Raw genomic sequence first — 19,771 nt, forward strand, 5'->3', positions numbered from 1 at the left:
GGGAGGCGAAGAGATCTATGTCTGGCCTTCCCCACGCTTGGATTATCTTTGTAAACACTTGAGGATGCAACTTTCATTCGTGTGGGTCTGTCATATTTCTGCTTAGATTGTCTGCCAGCGTGTTTTCCAATCCTGGCAGGTACTGTGCTTGAAGTTCGATTTGCCATTCCAGAGCCAAGTTCCAAAGTGACATGGCTATCCTGCACAGGGGGGTATGAATGTGTTCCTCCTTGTTTGTTTATGTACCACATTACTGTGGTGTTGTCTGTTCTTATCAATAATTGCCCTGGATGCAGGAGGTCCTTGAAAGCTGTAATTGCATTTATCACTGCTAGCATTTCTGTTTGATTGATGTGAAGGTGCTTTTCCTTTTGGGACCATTTGCCCTGAATGCACCTGTCTGTCATGTGTGCCCCCCAGGCGTAGTCTGAGACGTCTGTTGTGATGACTTGATTTGCTTGAGGCTTGCAGAATGGAAGACCTGTGTTTGTTTGGCATGCTTGGGCCCACCATAGAAATTCCTTTTGCAAACATGGGATTATTGGTATTATTGTTTCCAAACTGTGGCTGTGTTGAGACCATAGGTTTTTTAGGTACCACTGAAGTTTCCTCATATGCAACTTTGCACATGAGATTAAAAGAATGCAAGATGCCATGAAGCCCAGAGCCTGCAGGATTTTCCTTGCAGTGAGCCTGGTACAATTTGCTAGTATTTTGAAGTACTGAGTTAGTTGACCCTGTTTTTCTGGCGCAAGATAGGCCATCTGGGTGTTTGTGTCCAAGTTGGCACCCAGGAAAGTTATTTTCTGAGATGGTGTTAGCCTGGATTTCTCTTTGTTGACTGTGTATCCCAGAGAATTCAATAACCGTGTTACATAAGCCAGATGTTCCAGAAGTATGTGTTTGCTGTCCGCTTGGATCAGGCAGTCATCCAAATAAGAGTAAATTTGTATCCCTTGAAGTCTGCAGTAGGCAATTACTGATGCCAGGCATTTCGTGAATACTCTGGGCGCAGTAGATAAGCCAAAGGGCAATGCAGAGAATTGATAGTGGATTGAACCTGCAAGAAATCTGAGGTATCTTCTGCAGCTTTGTCTGATTGGGACATGCAGGTATGCCTCCTTGAGGTCCAATGTTACCAGCCAAAACTCCTTGCCCAGCATGGGAAGAAGCTGCTGTAATGTGAGCATCTTGAATTTTGGTGCAGTAGAAATGTGTTTAGGATGGATAAGTCCAAAATGGGTCTCCAGTCGGTTCCTTTCCTTGGTACCAGAAATAGTCTGGAATAAAAACCTTGACCTTGTTCGTGAGTAGGTACCTCTTGAATAGCTTTCATGTCCATGAGCTTTGAAATTTGTATTTGAGCCTCGGCCCTTTGATTGTGTGGCAGGTTCGGCATGCCTCTCATTTTTGGAAGAGTGTGAAAATGAAATCTGTAGCCTCTGTTTATAATGTCCAGGATCCATTTGTCTGTTGTGATAATATGCCAATTTCTTGTAAATAATGCCAGCTTTCCTCCCAAGGGTGCTGCCAGCTGAGACTTGCTTGGCATGAAAAGGGGAAGTCATTGGGTTTGTTTCCTGTATTGTTGTGCACTGTCTTCGCCACCTCTTGGTGCTGGAGTTTGCCATTGTCTGCCTCTATATGATCCTTGAGATTGTCCTCTGCCCCTTGTCTACCTGTATCTACCTCTTTGGGGCTTGTCCGTCCCTCGAAAGGACCAGTTTTTTGAACGCCAATTTCTGCTAAAGCGTGGTGGTTGAACCTGTAGAAAAGCTTTGACAGTTTGCATAGATTTAGCTTTTTCTTCCATTTTCCGTAGTATCTCCTCAGCATTAGTACCAAATAGTACATCCTTTTGTAAAGGAGCATCTAGTAGTTTAGCTTTAACATGATCAGGCAATGTTTGTTCCCTAAGCCAGGCATGTCTACGAATGACTGATCCTGTAACAGCAGCTCTACTTGAGGCCTCTAGAGCATCATAGCCACATTGTAAGGTGTGTTTACCCACTTGTTCTGCACTATGCATCATATCCTGCAACTCCTTCAAATCTGGTTGTTCAGGTTGTGACATTTTATTTCTTAATTGTGATAACAGAAACTGCTGATATTTAAGCATATGGAACTGACAATTTAAGGCCCTCATGGCTAGGGTGGCGAGGTATATACCTTTTTCCCCACCTTTCTAAGGATCTAGACTCTCTTCGGAAGGTAGTGGATTCTTAGCAGTAGAGGCCTTCATTCCCTTGGGGCCTTGAGAAATGGTTTCAGGGTCAGCATTATGGCTTTTGTAAAGAAATTGGTGACAGTTAGGAACTCTGTAGTACCTATCAGGCTTGACTGGGGCAGGAGGCAGGAATCGGATTAAGGCAAGCCTCCGAGTAAACATCATCAAGTATGTCCAAGACAGGAGGTATCGCCAGAGGTCTGTGCTGAGGTAGCAAAAGAAATTCCCTAAGTCTTTTCTTGGAATCAGAAAAGTCTTGGCCTTCCCAATGGAAGTGTTCCCTCAAGGTATGCAAGGTTTCCCCAAAGAAAAATCCTCTGGGGAGATACAGAAGGAATGCACTGCTCTGCATCACAATCTTCAAAATGGGAGTATCACTGTTCCTCTTCATCACAATCTTCTGAAATAATGGAACCCTGGTCAGAAGAGGGAGAATCTTCCTCCACTCTGGGTCTCTTGTCCGGAGGGGTTGGGAACCCTGATAAGAGTAATTAAATCCTCAGCCATTTTTAGCATCTGCTTTTTAGGCATGGGGCCTGGAGATGGGCCCTGTGCAACAGGCCTCTTGGGATGCATGGTTGATTTGGACTTAGTAAAGGCCTTTATGGAAAAGGAAGATGAGGGTCTAAAGACACCATGGGTGGAAGTGGACCTGTCCACATTAGGAGGCTCAACACTCACAGTGGCTTTGGTAGTTGTAGTCTGGGTATGGGCCGAGGCACCTGCGGTCTCGGTTACAGAAGACACCGCCAAAGAAGTGTCGTCGGTAGTCAGGGGCTGCATAGGTGCCTCGCTGAGAACCGGACCACGTGTAGCCGGTTTTGGCGTGGTGTCGGTGGAGACCGCGGACCTCGCGTGTCGGTCTTTGTCTTTGCGTTATTTGGACAAAACGGTAGTCGGAGTCTCCGATGACATTTTATAATCAAAAGCTTTACCAAAAAAGTGCTGGGCGAACTCCGCCCGACGCTTAATAGTGCGTTTATTGAAAGTAGCGCAAAAGCGACAGCCCGAGACGTCGTGGTCCGGGCCTAAACAAGGTATGCAGAGGGAATGGAAATCCTTATGCGGTATTTGCTTCCCACAAGAAATACAATTGTTAACTTTGTCTGACATCGGTCTGAGGCAAGAAAACTTTCCCCAACGGGGTACTTAGCTTTAAAGAAGACTTCGGTTTCCAAATTTTCGTAATTTCAGGAGCTGGCCAACCGGCACTTGCGAACTGCTTCTGCTTCGGGCACCGCGCGGCAAAAAAGACTGGAGAAAATGGCGTTGGCTGTGTCTTATATACCCCTGTCGCACTGACATCAGGAAAGAAAGCGACAACAACCGACGCCGGACCTAGACTTTGGAATTCGGCCGACCGAGGACCCGCCTGACGGCAGAGAACCCATCTGTGATTACTGCAGCTGTATGCACGATGAACATCAGCAGGGTCCTGAACTGGAAATGACTGGCTCCCCAGCTGGAAGCACAGAAACCTTCTGAAATGCCTGTCTGATGATTGCATGCATCCCAAAGGTCTATCAAGCACATTCAACTGTCCTTCTGAAGGAGAGGGAGGATGAACTGTACTGTGACCATTCAAAACGTCCACTGTTTGACAAACAGATTTAGATAACTGAGGTCCAGGATTGTCCTGAGGTCTCCATTCTTGTTTGGCACTACAAAGAATCTTGAGTAAGTTCCAAATCCTTACTGATCTGATTGGACCTTTTGAATGACTTATTTTGTTAGCAGTTTTCTGATTTCCAAGGCTGCTGCTTTTGAGAGGGTGGAACATTGATGGGTTTCTTTATCATTGTGGGTAGATACATAAAAACGATACAACAGCCTCTGGTGATGATTATCTGTACCCAGATATCTTTGGTGATGGATGTCCAGACCACCAGGTGCAGAGATAAGCCCCCCAACTGCCTCCAGAGTACAGCAGTCGGGCAACCGTTCAAGAGCAAATAAGGTTTTCAATGAAACTACTCAAAGTCTTGATTCTGAAGACCTACTCTGCCACAAGGGTGACATCTACCATTAGAATAACTCCTCTGCCTCGGGGGGTGGCGCTTTCTGCAGAAGAATCTTGCGGAATCACATTTTCTTACACACTTACTGGTTTTGAGAAAAAGTACTCGTGGGTGTTGAAAACCATATACCTACAGCAGCAGAAGCTTTCCCATCTTTCTTGCTCCTGGACAGTGTGTCCTTGACTTTTGAGCCAAACAAGGTGGAACTGTCAATGGCAGCATTGATGAAAGTAGTCTTAAAATGTTCAGCGTAATCACATGACCCTATCCAGGCATGCCTCCGTACCTTAATGGCTGTGCCTGCAGTTCTACAGACACCCATCCATTGCACTGGAAATAAAACACAAGGAGCCATTTAAAAAGGATTGTAAGGTGGCAAGCTGCAAATTCACGGTCTTCCGGTCTTCCACAGACATGGACCCAGAGAGGGACTTGGAAAGCTCCTTTGTCAAATCCCGCTGAATCTTTAAGTAATTCATTGACAGTAAAATGAAGTTCACTGAAGTATAAACGCACTTTCTGTATCTGTTCAAAGCCCTAGACTATGTTAGGAGGGTGGACAGATAAGCATTCCTCAGCAAGTTTCTTTTTAGTGACTGCCACTAATATCATGGCATCCACCACTGGGCCCTTGCATCAATAAGCACGGTCTTTAGGAGCGACAAGGTACTTACCGGGTTTTTTGGGGATTGGCTCCACCACATCTGGTTCCTTCCATTCCCAGTAAGAGATCTAGTCACTCATTTCATCAGCTGGGAGAACCATCCAGGAAGTAGATGAGCCAGGTGCAAAAGCCTCAAGGAAAAAGTACAGTTGTGTACACCTGGCATAAATGTAGATGTTCGAGTGTATTCACTGTTGCAGTCATTACATTTGAGTTATCTGCTTGCAGGTAGCCCTCAGTTGGCCTGATTAACAAAGTCGTGGGTCCTGCATCGGTTGCTGTCTCTTCTTCCATGACGTCAGGTCGTCAGGGGTATAAAACATGCAACCGATGTCATTACATCAGTTTTTCTTGCCCCAGATGTTTGGTGCCCCCCTAATGGGAAGCAATTAAATCTATAAATATACAAGGTTATACCTCAAACAAAAAAGCAAATACACCAAAAAGCTTTTAAGCATTGAAAAGGAGAGAAGAGGTATAGCCAAACAAAGTCAGGGGGCTGGAGGGAGGGTAACCAGGACTGCAACAGTGAATACATTTGAACATCTACATTTATGGTAAGCGTACACAACTGCACTATGTTCTTAGTGTTTCACTGTTGCAGTCATTACATTTGGGTAGATTCCCAAAGCTGAGGATGGGAGGAGGAATTTAGATAGCATTATGACCAGCTATAAGGCCCTGCAAAACTGCAGTGGCAAAGCCAGCTCTGGATTTAGAGAAAATTGGCAAATGGTAATGCTTGGTGAAAGTATGTACAGAACTCAGAGTAGAAGCTTCTAGGGTGTCCCTGGTAGGTATGCCCCTGAGAAAGGCTGTAGAGGTAGATGCAAACCTGGATGAGTGGGATCTGATCCCCTGTGGGATAGGTTTTCCATGGTGCTTATAGCAGAATTGAATGCAATGGCCTATAAGTTTGGAGATGGTTCGCTTTGAAATAGCCTTCCCCCTCTGCCCCTGCAGCAAATGCCACCAGCTAAAGTGATGGCTAAAAGGGAAGCTGTTTTCCAAGAAAGGAATTTTAAATCTGCGGTAGCAGCTGGCTCAAAAGGAGGAAGGGTGAGTTTCTCCAATAGAGTTAAGGTCCGAGGCTGGAGTTGGAGCTCTCCTGGGTGGTCTTAAATTTTTGGCCCCTCTGAAGGACTGCTTGAGCAGTGAAAGAGAGAAGAGGGGAGGTTCTGTGTTATAATGAGCTGAAATGGTTGAGGCGTGAATTTTTATTGAAGAAAAAGACAGGCCCTTGTGAAGCATCTCAGTTAAGTAATGCAAAATATGAGGTAAATTGGGCACTGCTGTGCTCATCCCTTGAGATTGGTTCCAGGCACAGAATCATTTCCATTTTTCAGCATAATATTTTCTAGTACTAGACCCTCCTTGCCTCTAAAATGATACCCATCACTGGTTTACTGCGGGATGGTAAAGGAGAGCTTAGGAAATTAGCCAGGCTGCCAGGTTCAGTGTTTGAAGCTGAGGGTGCAGAATCTGGTTCTCCTGCTGAGACAGCAGGATAGGAGTCTAAGGCAGGTGCCATGGGGCCAACAGTGACACACTGCGCAGGAGGGGGTACCTGTGTTGGCGTGGCCAGGCTGGTACAATCAAAATCATCCTTGGTTTGTCTTGTTTGATCTTTAGTAGTACTTTGGAGAGCAGAGGCAGAGGAGGAAAGGCATAAACTGATAGTTTTTTCCAGCTGAAGGACAGAGCACCCACTTTCCAAGATTGTCTGTGGGGAGTCCTTGCACACAATTTTTCCAATTGATAGTTCTGGGGGAGGCAAACAGGTCTATATCGGGGCTCCCCCATTTGCTTGTCAACATGTTGAAAATCCTTGGTTCCAGTTTCCACTCGTGTAGGTCCATGAGGTTTCTGCTTAGCCCATCTGCCAGTGTATTTAGTTTTCCTAGCAGGAATTGAGCTTGTAGATGTATTTGGTAGCTCAAGGCTGTGTTCCACAATGCCATGGCTAGTCTGCAGAAGGGGTAAGAATGCGTACCCCCCTGCTTGTTTATGTACCACATAACAGTGGTGTTGTCTGTCTTTACCATTAATTGTCCTGGAAGAATGTGGTCCTTGAAGGCTGTCAGAGCATTCTGTACAGCTAACATTTCTTTATGACTGATCTGAAGGTGCATTTGAATTGGGTTCTATTTGCCCTGAATGCACTTCCCTGCCAGGTGCGGTCCCCATGCATAGTCTGATGCGTCTGTTGTTAGGGTTTGGGCGGCAGGGGGTAGTGTGAATGGTAGTCCCTTGTTTTTGGTGGCAGTCCTCTGGCTACCAAAGGAACTCTAAACGTAGACAAGGAATGATAGGAATCGTTGCTTCTAGATCCTGAGAATGTTGACACCACAGGCTTTTTAGATACCAATGTAGTTTCCTCATATGCAGTCTTGCATATGGAATTAGAAGAATGCAGGAGGCCATGAACCTCAAGGCTTGTAGTATTTGCCTTGCAGATAGCAGGGTTTTTGTGACCACTTGTTTGAAGTAGGTTGTCAAGTGAATTTGTTTCTCTGGCGTGAGGAAAGCCATCTGGGAAGTTGTATTCAAGCTTGCTCCCATGGAATATAATCTGTTGACAGGGTACCAGGTGTGATTTTGTTTCGTTTATGGTGTACCCCAGACAAGTTAGCACCCTCTGTACAAAAGCCAGATGATTCAAAAGTATGTTCTGGTTTTCTGCCTGAATTAGACAATCGTCCAGGTAATGGTATATCTGAATATTTCTTTGCCTGCAAAATGCAATGACTGCAACTAGGCACTTTGTGAATTCCCTGGGCGCAGTAGATAAGTCAAAGGGCAGTGCAGAGAACTGACAGTGCATGTAGCCTGCTTTGAAGCTTAGATATCTTCTGCAAGATTCCAAGATTGTGATGTGCAGGTATGCTTCCTTTAAATTTAGTGTTGCCAACCAAGCATCTTTGCTTAGCATAGGAAGCAACTGGTGAAGAGTCAGCATCTTGAATTTTGGAATCATCAAAAAGGTGTTTAGAGTAGGCAGGTCCAGGACAGGACGCTATGAACTGTCTTTTCTGGGTACCAGGAAAAATCTCGAGTAGAAATCTTGTTCCTTTTTCTCTTCTGGTACCAAGTGAATAACCCCTATGCTTAGGAGAGAGAGAGTACTTGCTTTTGGGCCTTTGCCCACTGCTTTGGAGGTAGATCTGGCCAACTGCTTGGAGTTGGTGATGTGTGTAAGTGAAATCTGTATCCTTGGGACACTATATTTGAAACCCATTTGTCCTGGGTAATGAGTCCCCAGTTCTTTGCATGAAGTGCAATCTTTCCCCCCAAAGGGGCAGTCAGTTGAGAGTGTTCGGAAGTTTTAAAAAGAAGTAATTGAGACAGTTTACCATAGGGGGGAGTTTTATTACTCACAAAGAAGTGGAGGCACCCCACTGCTTAGTCCTGTGCATCACCTGGGATTGAAGCCTGGGTGCTCTGCTGGATCTGGGTTTGGAGTGAAAAAGTCTGGAAGAGGCAAGAAAGGACCAATTCTTAGAAGGCCAATGTCTACTAAATCTTGGAGGCTGTACTTGTAAAAAGTCTTTAACAGTTTGCATAAATTTAGCTTTTTTCTCTATCTTTTTAAGAACAACTTCTGCTTTGTTGCCAAACAGGTGGTCCTGATTTAAGAGAGCATCCAGCAATTTGACTTTAACATGATCTGGCAAAGATTGCTCCTTAAGCCAAGCATGCCTTCTACATACAGACCCAGTGACAGCAGCCCTGCAAGATGCCTCTAGTGAATCAAAACCACATTGCAAAGTATGCTTTCCAACCTGTTCAGCAGAAAGCATTAAATCCTGCAAATCCTTATTTTCAGCACAGTCAAGAATCAACATCATTTTCTGTTTAAGCAATCCAGTGATATGCTGTTGATACTTTAACATATGAAACTGGCAGTTTAAGGCCCTAATGGCCAAAGTTGCAGACGTGTATACTTTCTTACCCCATTTATCCAGCGCCCTGGAATCTCTATCACAGAGGGTAGGATTTTTGGCAGTAGTAGCCTTGATGCCCTTGTGTCCCTGTGAAATGGTCTCAGGATCCGCAGTAGGATTTTTAAAAAGGAACTTGTGAGAGTCAGGAACCCTGTAATATCTATCAAGTCTTCTGGGAGCAGGAGGTAAAGAGTAAGGGGCCAAGCTACATTCAGAAAAGGCATCAACAATAATGTCTAGTACAGGAGGTATAGCTAAAGGCCTGTGCTGGGGCAGGAGTAAGAAATCCCTAAGCCTCTTTTTAGAATCAGAGTAATCCTGGCTTTCTCAGTGAAAGTGCTCCCTAAGAGTATGCAGGGTTTCACCAAAAGAGAAATCCTCTGGGGGGGGAAGCAGAGGGAATAGAGACCTCTACATCAGAATCCTCATAGGTAGATAAGGGTAAATCCTGGTCCTCAGAGGAAACAGACATTTCAGAATCCTGGTCAGAAGTATCATAAGCAAATTCAGTCCTAGGTCTCTTAGAGGGGGAAGGTTGGCTTCCCCTGATTAAAGTAACAAGGTCTTCAGCCATTCTTATCATCTGTTTTTTAGGCATAGAGGCCTGACCATGCAGTCTGGGCATCAGTTTTCTAGGCAGAGTTCGAGTTTTAGGCCTTGAAGAAGAAGATGGCATCGGTTTAGTATGCAAGTCAGTAGGCCTGAATACACCTTCAGAAGCCGGTGCCTGCACAGTGGCTCCGGACCCATCCAAGGTAGAAACATCCACAGGTTCCACAGTTGAAGCATCTCGCAGCATACTGGACTCCAAATAGGTCTCAGTAGAGGCCTGCGAATCTGAAGTAGCAAGTATCAGGGGCTGTGAAAGCGTCTCACTGAGTACCGGCAAACTGGCGACTGGCTTAGGAGAAGCGACGTCGGCAGCTTTGGATCCAGGTGGCCTGTCTCTGTCTTTATCTTTGCATTTTTTCAGAATGTCGGTAGTCGGGTGGCTTACCGAAGACATATCTGGATAATTGAACAGAGTACCTAAATATTTAGAAGTGTAAATATACCGACGACGAATAGTTCTTTGCTTAAAATAAGGCACAAAACCGACAGCGAGGTATGTCGTGGTCAGGGCCTAGGCAAGGAATACAGTACGGATGAAAATCTTTGTGAGGTATTTGCTTTCCACAAGAAATACAATTATTGACTTTTACTGACATCAGTTTAGAGCAAGAAAAAGTTTCCCCAACGGGGTACTTAGCTTTAGTTGAAGACTTCAGTTCTGAAACTCTAAAACGAAAATTTCAGGAGTCGGCCGACTGGCACTTGCAAACTGCTTCTGCTTCAGGCACCGCACGGCAAGAAAAACTGATGTAATGGCATCGGCTGCATGCTTTGTACTTCTGACTACCTGAAGTCACAGAAGATGAGACAGCAACCAACGCAGGACCCAAGACTTTGATAATCAGGCCGACTGAGGGCTACTGCAAGCAGATAACCCAAATGTGATGACTGCAACAGTGAAACACAAAGAACATCATACAGAGGACAGACACGAAGAAGCAGTCAGATCAGAAACCTTAATAATCTTCGCTGGTGAAGCCAAAGGAGGAGAGTGGTCAAGGGATTGCTTCCTTATTTCTTTAGTCTTCTTTTTCAGTTTCTCACCTTTGTGCTGGTCTGAAGGGTTCTTCCTAGATGGGGATACTCCAGAGGCAGACCATGTAGCAGATTGGGGGATGAGACCCTTCAGCACAAGTTTATTATGACGCTTTACCACTGCCTGGTGGACAAAGGCTGTACACGTCACAATCCTTATCCAAATGAGCTGCCCCAATCAATACACACTTTAGTATGCAAATTAAAATTTGGTATCTTATGTCCACAAGATACACATTTTTTAAAACCGGTTTGTTTTCTCTATTATTCCATCACTGCTGACAAACCATGTACCAGAAAAAAACACAACTAGTAGAAATTTCCACACAGTAAAAAGAAAGAAAATACCAGCAATGGTATATAGAAAACACCCTGTCCAAAATGAGGGTACACAAACAGTTACCAACAATGGTAATAAAGGCCAATAAACCAAGTAAGAAGCCTCTACGGCGAAACAATAAAGCCCCGAACAGCCTGGAATCCTTCTCAAGACTTTTATTAAGCACAAAAATCCACCATAAATGTTCACAGTACATTTTCGTTTGAAACGCACTTCATCAGACTTTGGCTGGCATTAATCTGTACCTCATAAAAGTTGGCAAAAATACTGCAACGTAGTAATTAACCAATCACAATCTTTTTTTTTTTTTTTTTTTTTTTTTTTTTAAGATGTCCATCTGCTCTGTGCTGCTGTTACAGTCTTCAGGTATTTTCAGTAAAGTTTTTTTTTTTTTTTTTCGCCGTCTCTCTCTCTCTCTCTCTGATGTGCCACATATCAGAGAGAGAGCAAGACAGCAAAATAAACTTTACTAAAAATACCTGAGGACTGTAACAGCAGCACAGAGCAGATGGACATCTTATTAAAAAAAAAAGATTGTGATTGATTAATTACTACGTTGCAGTCTTTTTGCCAACCATATATGAGGTACAGATTAGTGCCAGCTCACATCTAATGAAGTGCGTTTCAAACGCAAACGTACTGTGAACGTTTATGGTGGATTTTTGTGCTTAATAAAAGTCTTGAGAAGGATTCCAGGCTGTTCGGGGCTTTATTGTTTTGCCGTGGAGGCTTCTTACTTAGTTTATTGGTGCTTATTTTGAAGCCATGTGAATTTTATTTGGTTTCAATGGTAATAAAGAACTACTAGGACACTAGTATACAGATAATGAAGGCGATAGCAAGGCTGAAATGGCCACACAGAAAAGAATATCTATAAATTTTTTTTTAAAGGAAGAAGGGGAGAAAGTAGAAGAAATACGAGAATAATAATAGCCAACAAAGATCAGCAGAAAAAAAGGAATAAGAATAAGTAAAGCTTACACTCCTCGGACAGCCTGAGCCAACAAGCCCATGTCTGAACGCAAAGAGTGGCAAACGAGATCGGAGGTAATGCTGGAGACGGGAGGACATTATGGGAAAGGGGATGAGCCTGAGCTATGGATCCTAAGTCTGGAAAAGGTGGCAGAGATCGGACCAAAAACCCACTGGTTGAGGAATAGACGGAAGAGACAACATCAGATCAGTGCATTCATATACACACATATTTTATATCTCTCTTTCTGTATATATCTATATATATATATATATATATATATATATATATATATATATATATATATATACACACACACGCACACACCACACATGAATTTTGAGCATTCAATTTGAAACATCTTTTGTGAAGTCGATGATGCAGTTAAAGTTATTCAACTTTTTTTTAGTTGTAATTTTACTGTAATTGACAAACACCAACTTACATGTCCCAGTGTAGGTCCTCTTGGCATAATTGTTGCTTTGTTGATTGGCATTGCATCTTTGGTATAGTAAGCAACAATAGCATGCCCAGATTCATGATATGCTGTGATTGTCTTATTTTTGCGGTCAATTTCTACACTTCTTCGCTCAGGACCTAGAAAAACAATACAGCTAATCTAACTCAGCAATACTGTAATACATGGAAATATATAAATATTTTAGTCCCAAAAGAAAACAAAATCCCAAAGTGCTGAGGCAGTATTGCTACTGTTAACGCTACCATTCAAAGCTCATGTAATCCAAAGTGTGAAATATAGGTTTATCAAGAAAAAAGAGCATGTACAAAACTACAACTCCCAGTAAAGCAAGCTTATACAAATATTAACACCTTAACAGAAAAATTCTGAGACAAGCTGTTACAACACGACAAAATTAGTTACATAATACAGCTTATTAGTACAATGCACAATCTGACATTATCTCAGCTGAGAAATAATAAATACAGACAAGACACCCATCAGCTGAAGGAACAGTAGCAAATTTCAAAGAATATCCCAAGAAGCTTCCACATAATCTACACGTTTACTATAAAAATGCATACATAAAGAAAAAAAGACAAGTTGTGTAAAATCTTACCATAACTATAGATGTCCTTCTCTTCCATGTTGCAGTATTCTGTACATATGGGTTTTCTCCTTTTGCTACTCAAATGTCAGGCTAGTATACAAAAAGATTTCAGTCACTGTATGGTATGTGGGGTGTCTGACGTGGCCAGCACAGCGCGGGTCATAAAAGTGACGTCAGCGTGCACCACACTTCAGAAATGAACACCCCAGTCAGAACCAGTTCCAGAGAGAAGGTAATGCAAGTCCTGTGCCATTCAAAAAGGGAACTGACAGATAATAAGAGGGGTAGGTGGGAGGGAAGGAATACTGCAACACAGAAGAGAAGGACATCTATGGTTATGGTAAGACTTTACACAACTTTTCTATGTCCTTCTATTCACACGTTGCAGTATTCTGTACACATGGGTGGGTGCCAAAGCTTACTGTGAGGAAGGGGGAGGTGACATAGTAGAGTTCGCCAGGAATCCATGAAGGCTAGCCCTGGACCTGTAAATCTGGTCTATCTTGTAATGCTTTGTGAAGGTGTGCACAGAACACCAAGCGGCTGCTTCAAGGATAGTGGAAGTGTCCAGGCCTTTGAGGAATGCTCCAGAAGAGGCCCTAGCCCTGGTGGAATGTGCTTTAACACTGCCTTGCAAGAGTTTCCCGTGCTGTTTGTAGCAAAAGGTAATAGCTTTGGAAATCCAGGCTGAAATGGTTTGCTTAGATACTGCTTTTCCTAGGGCCCTGGGATGGAAAGAGATCAACAGTTGGTCAGTCTGTCTGATGGGCCTGGTTTTGTGCAGATAAAATCTGAGCTGTCTGTGCACATCCAGGGAATGTAGTACTCTCTCACCATCTCCCTGTGGGTTGGGACAGAAAGTGGGTAAGTGGATGGCTTGGTTTAAAGAAAGGTCATTGACCACCTAGGCATGAAGGCAACCTGAAAGCTAAGGGGGGGGGGGTCCAAAGGGAGGCATGCAGAAATGGCAGATAAATGGGCCTTAATGGATGAGAAAGCTAACTGCCTGCAAAAGTTCACACAGGTAGGACAGTACTTAGAGCAGTTTGGCTTTGCAATGGTCCAACTGCCTTTTAAGAAAGCATATAGAGAATCTTTTCCACTTGGATACGCAAGATCTCCTGCTATTGGGTTCCTGGCCTCCTGCAGGACAGTGAGCACATCCTCGTTGTAAAGGTGTCTGAAAGGGATCAGAATCTGGTCTATATTAGTACATTGAAGTTTCAGAACTTCGAATGTTCTAATATCGACACCTAATAAGCGAAAGCTGAAAATAGCGAAGTTTTAGATAACTGAATTCTTTCCTAGGGAAAGTATTCGGTTGTCCGTTCCTGTCGCTTGACTATTTTCAGCTCTGCGGTGGAAAGTTACGGTCGGGTTCAGGTAAGTGTACGAATGTGTGGACGTGAGGGTTAGGGTGGGATAGGTGAGTTAGGGTTAGGGTGCGGGTCAAGTAAGTGTGCGAATGTGTGGACGTGAGGGTTAAGGTGGGATAGGTGAGTTAGGGCGCGGGTGAGGTGTGTGTGTGATAGTGACGGACCTTAGGGTTAGGGTTTGGGTTAAGGTAAGTGGGTAGATAGTGGTGTATGTACAGTTTAGTGTAGGTTTAGATGTAAGATTTTAGGTGTATGTGTGTGGATTGCTGTTTGTTTGGTGTGTTAAGTGTTTTGGAACAGCAATTTTTTTTCCCTAGGAAAAAATTCGATGTTCTAAATTTTCGGTCTTATCGGTTTTCGGTTAGTAGGTGTCGATATTAGAACATTCAAAGTTCTGAAACTTCGATGTTCTAATATAGACCCTCAGAATCCTATCACCCACAAAGTGAGGTGAAGAGACTGCCACTGTGGGTGGATTTGGGTTCCCTTATCGTGTGTGAAAAGGTCCACTCTGAGGGGTAACTTGTGGTAACTGTCCTTGGATAATTGCAGGAGGAGGGGGAACCAACCCTGTTTTGGCCAAGAGGGAGTCACCAGCAAGATTTTTGGTCTGTCCTGCTGGATCTTTAGCAAGGCCTTCTGAACAAGAGGAAAGAGGAGGAATACATAGAGACACATCCCCTTCCATGAAATTGAAAAGGCATCTGCTGCCATCACCAGTGGTTTTAGCAGTCTGGTGCAGAAGGAGGAGGCAAACAGGTCTATTTGAGGTGTACCCTATTGGTGGACCAGGTCTAGGAAGACATCCTTGTGTAGCATCCATTCATGGGCCATAATCATGGACCTGCTGAGGAAATCTGTCTGAGAACTGTTTGGAAGGTATGTATACCGCCTGTAGATTAACTCCCTGACTGGTGGACAGCTCCTACACCAGGGGAGCTAGTCTGCAAAGTAAGAAAGATTTGGTTCACCCTTGCTTGTTGAGATACCACAGCACTGTGGTACTTACTGTCTGTAAACAGCTTCAGGGGTCCTTGTTGAAGTCTGGTTTGGAAGGCCCGCAGGGCCAGTAGTATTACCCTCATTTCTCTCACACTGATGTGCTCTTTCCTGTGTGGTACTGGCCACAAACCCTGCACTTTTAGCTGATCCAGAGTTGCGCCCCACCCAAAGTCTGAGGCGTCTGTGTACATAATCTGTTTTGGATGAGAGGATTGGAGTGGAAGACCCGGGTTGAGCTTTACCTGATTCAGCCACCAAGGTAGCTCCTGCTTGAGGCAGGGCAGGAGGGGCACCCTGTACTCTAGGGGGTGGGAATGCTGTGTCCAAACAGACCTGAGGTACCACTGCAGATTCCTCATGTGGAGTCTTGTTAAAGGCAGCACAGGTATTGTGGAAGCCATGTAGCCCAGGAGCCTGAGGTAGTGACTTGCAGTCATTTCTTTGGCATGAAGAACCACAAGCAGATAATGTGTCAAGCTTTCCACCTTTTGAAGAGGAAGGTAGGTTTTCATGATGTCTGTTTGAATCCTGCACCCCAGGAAGACCAAGTCTTGTGTAGGTTCCAGTTGAGATTTTGAGCAATTGATCTGAAACCCTCAGGACTGTAGGAGTGCATTGGTTTTGTACAAGTCTAGCAGGAGGAACTGTTTGCAGTCTGCCTGACTGAGCAGGTCATCCAAATACAGGAATATTTGGATCCCTTGTGTTCTGCAGAAGGCAATCACTGGTGCCAGGCATTTGGTGAGGACTTTGGGTGCAGTGGAAAGCCCAAAGGGCAAGGCAGACAACAAAGTGAGAGGAGGCCACTGAGAAATTACAGTTGTGTACACTTACCATAAAAGTAGATGTTCAAGTGCATTCACTGTTGCAGTCATCACATTTGGGTTATCTGCTTGCAGTAGCCCTCAGTTGGCCTGATTAACAAAGTCTTGGGTCCTGTGTCGGTTGCTGTCTCTTCTTCCATGACGTCAGGGGTATAAAACATGCAGCCGACGCCATTATGTTTGGCACCATTGGGAAGCAATTAAATATATAAATATACAAGGTTATACCTCCAGTCAAAAAAGCAAATATACCAAAAAGCTTTTAAGCATAGTAAAGGAGAGTAGAGGTATAGCCAAAATAAGTCAAGGGGCTGCAGGGAGGGTAACCAGGACTGCAACAGTGAATACACTCGAACATCTACATTTATGGTAAGTGTACACAACTGTACTAGGTTCTTCATGTTTCAGTGTTACAGTCATCACATTTGGGTAGATTCCCAAAGCTAAGGATGGGAGGAGGAATTTAGATAGCATTAGGACCAGCTATAAGGCCCTGCAAGACTGCAGTGGCAAAGCCAGGTCTGGACTTGGAGAAAATTGGCAAATGGTAATGCTTGGTGAAAGTATGTACAGAACTCCAGGTACCAGCTTCTAGGATGTCCCTGGTAGGGACGCTTCTGAGAAAGGCTGTAGAGGTAGATGCAGCCCTGGTTGAGTGGGATCTGATCCCCTGTGGGATAGGTTTTCCACGGTGCTTACAGCATAAATGAATGCAATGGCATATCCATTTAGAAATGGTTTGCTTTGAAATAGCCTTCCCCTCTGTCCCTGCAGCAAATGCCACCAGCAGTTGTTCAGATTTCCTTTGAGGTTTAGTCCTGTCCAAATAGAATCTAAGTTGTCTGTGCACATCTAAGGACTGCAGTATCCGTTCTCCTTTGTTCTGTGGATTAGGAAAGAAGGTTGGCAAATGAATGGACTGATTAAGGGCCACACTGGATACCACTTTGGGCATGACGGAGGGATTGGTTCTGAGGACACCTTGTCCGCATGAAAGATGATGAAAGGCTCCACTGCCATAAGGACCTGTAATTTAGAGGTTGGCCTAATGGTTAAGGTGTTTGCCTTACAAACACAAGGTGCAGGGTTTGAGTCTCACAAGGGATAATTGGCTAGGCTTACAGTGGATCGCAAAGGCAGTTAGCCTAGTACTATAACCTATGAACCTATAACCTCCATATAAATGAAATAGATACCCTTCTCGCTGAAGTGATTGCTAAAAGGAAAGCTGTTTTCTAAGAAAAAAAATGTAAATCTGCAGTAGCAGCTGGCTCGAAAGGAGGAAGAGTGAGTTTCTCCAAGACAAAGTTAAGGTCCCAGGCTGGAGTTGGAGCTCTCCTGGGTGGTCTTAAATTTTTGGCCCCTCTGAAAAACCGCTTGAGCAGTGGATGAGAGAAGAGGAGAGGTTCTGTTATAATGAGCTGAAATGGCTGAGGCGTGAATTTTGATGGAGGAAAAAGAAAGGCCCCTGTGAAGCATCTCAGTTAAGTATTGTAAAATCTAAGGTAAATTGGGCACTGCTGTGCTCATCCCTTTAGATTGGTTCCAGGCATAGAATCTTTTCCATTTTTCAGCATAAGATTTTTTAGTACTAGGCCTCCTTGCCTTTAAAATGATATCCATCACTGGTTTACTGAGGGATGGTAAAGGAGAGATTAGGTAATCAGCCAGACTGCTATGTTCAGTGTTTGAAGCTGAGGGTGCAGAATCTGGGTCTCCTGCTGAGACAACAGGGAAGGAGTCTGTGGCAGGTGCCATGAGGCCAACAGCGACACACTGCGCAAGAGGGGCTACCAGTGTTGGTGTGGCCAGTCTGGTGCAGAAAAGTCTGGTGGAAAAGAAGACATTAGATAATTAGCCAGGCTGCTAGGTTCAGGGTTTGCAGCTGAGGGTGCAGAATCTGGTTCCCCTGCTGATACAACAGGGAAGGTGTGTCTGAGGCAGGTGCCATGGGGCCAAGCATGACACTGTGCAGGAGGGGGTACCAGTGCTGGCGTGGCCAGTCTGGTGCAAATAAAATCGTCCTTGGCTTGTCCTGTTTGATCTTTAGTAGTACCTTGGAGAGCAGAGGCAGAGGAGGAAAGGCACAAACTGATGTTTTTTTCCAGCTGAAGGACAGAGCATCCACTTTCCAAGCTTGTTTGTGGGGAGTCCTTGTGCAAACTTTGTCCAATTTATAGTTCTGGGGGGAAACAAACAGGTCTACATCAGGGCTCCTCCATTTGCTTGTCAACATGTTGAAAATCCTTGGCTCCAGTTTCCACTCGTGTGGTTCCATGAGGTTTCTGCTTAGTCCGCCTGTCAGTGTACTTAGTTTTCCTGGCAGGAATTGAGCTTGTAGATGCACTTAGTAGGTCAAGGCTGTATTCCACAATGCCATGGCTAGTCTGCAAAGGCAGTAAGAATGTGTACCCCCCTGCTTGTTTATGTACCACGTAACAGTGGTGTTGCCCGTCTTTACCATTAATTGTCCTGGAAGAATGTGGTCCTTGAAGGCTGTCAGAGCATTCTGTACAGCTAATATTTCTTTTTGACTGATATGCAGGTGCATTTGACTTGGGTTCGATTTGCCCTGAATGCACTTCCCTGCCAGGTGAGCCCCCATGCACAGTCTGATGCATCTGTTGTTAGGGTTTGGGCGGCAGGGGGTAGTGTGAAAGGTATTCCCTTGTTTGGGTGGCAGGCCTCTGCCCACCAAAGGAACTCTAGGGGTAGGCAAGGTATGATAGGAATCATTGCTTCTAGATCCTGAGACTGTTGACACCATAGGCTTTATAGATACCATTGTAGTTTCCTCATATGCAGTCTTGCATATTGAATTAGAAGAATGCATGAGGCCATGAACCCCAAGGCTTGAAGTATTTGCCTTGCAGATCGCAGGGTTTTAGTGGCCACTTGTTTGAGGTAGGTTGTCAAATGAATTTGTTTCTCTGGCGTGAGGAAAGCCATCTGGGAAGTTGTATTCAAGCTTGCTCCCAGGAATATAATTTGATGACAGGGTACCAGGTGTGACTTCTTTTCGTTTATGGTGTACCTCAGACAAGTTAGCACCCTTTGTACAAAGGCCAGATGACTCAAAAGTATGTCCTGACTTTCTGCGTGAATTAGACAATCGTCCAGGTATGGGTATATTTGAATATTTCTTTGCCTGCAAAATGCAATGACTGGAGCTAGGCACTTTGTGAATACCCTGGGCACAGTAGATAAGCCAAAGGGCAGTGCAGAGAACTGATAGCGCATGTAGCCTGCTTTGCAGTGTAGGTATCTTCTGCAAGATTCCCTGATTGGGATGTGCAGGTATGCTTCTTTTAAATCTAGTGTTGCCAACCAGGCATCTTTGCCTAGCATAGGGAGCAACTGGTGAAGAGTCAGCATTTTGAATTTTGGAATCACCCAAAAAGGTGTTTAGAGTAGACAGGTCCAGGATAGGACGCCATGAATTGTCTTTTCTGAGCATCAGGAAAAATCTTGAGTAGAAACCTTGTCCCTTTTCCTCTTCTGGTACCAATTGCATAACCCCTATGCTTAAGAGAGAGAGTACTTGCTTTTGGGCCTCTGCCCACTGATTTGGGGTTGGTAATGTGTGGAAGTGAAATCTGTATCCTTGGGACACTATATTTAAAACCCATTTGTCCTGGGTAATGAGTTCCCAGTTCTTTGCATGCAGAGCAATCTTTGCCCCCAAA

The 19,771-nt window shown here is 44.4% G+C and overlaps 1 protein-coding gene across 3 annotated transcripts in view; it reads right to left on the bottom strand.

Moving 5' to 3' along the window:
* Positions 1–19,771, bottom strand: part of YME1L1 (YME1 like 1 ATPase) — a 1,802,807-nt gene that overhangs the window by 433,212 nt on the left and 1,349,824 nt on the right. For all 3 annotated transcript variants that reach the window (XM_044064545.1, XM_044064544.1, XM_044064543.1), the window contains one exon: positions 12,259–12,410. In XM_044064545.1, coding sequence (XP_043920480.1) covers positions 12,259–12,410 — 152 coding nt within the window. The remainder of the gene's footprint in view (positions 1–12,258; positions 12,411–19,771) is intronic.

Source organism: Protopterus annectens, chromosome 3.part0 (genome assembly GCF_019279795.1).
Source record: "Protopterus annectens isolate FY-2018-M chromosome 3.part0, PAN1.0, whole genome shotgun sequence".
Lineage (NCBI taxonomy): Eukaryota > Metazoa > Chordata > Ceratodontiformes > Protopteridae > Protopterus > Protopterus annectens.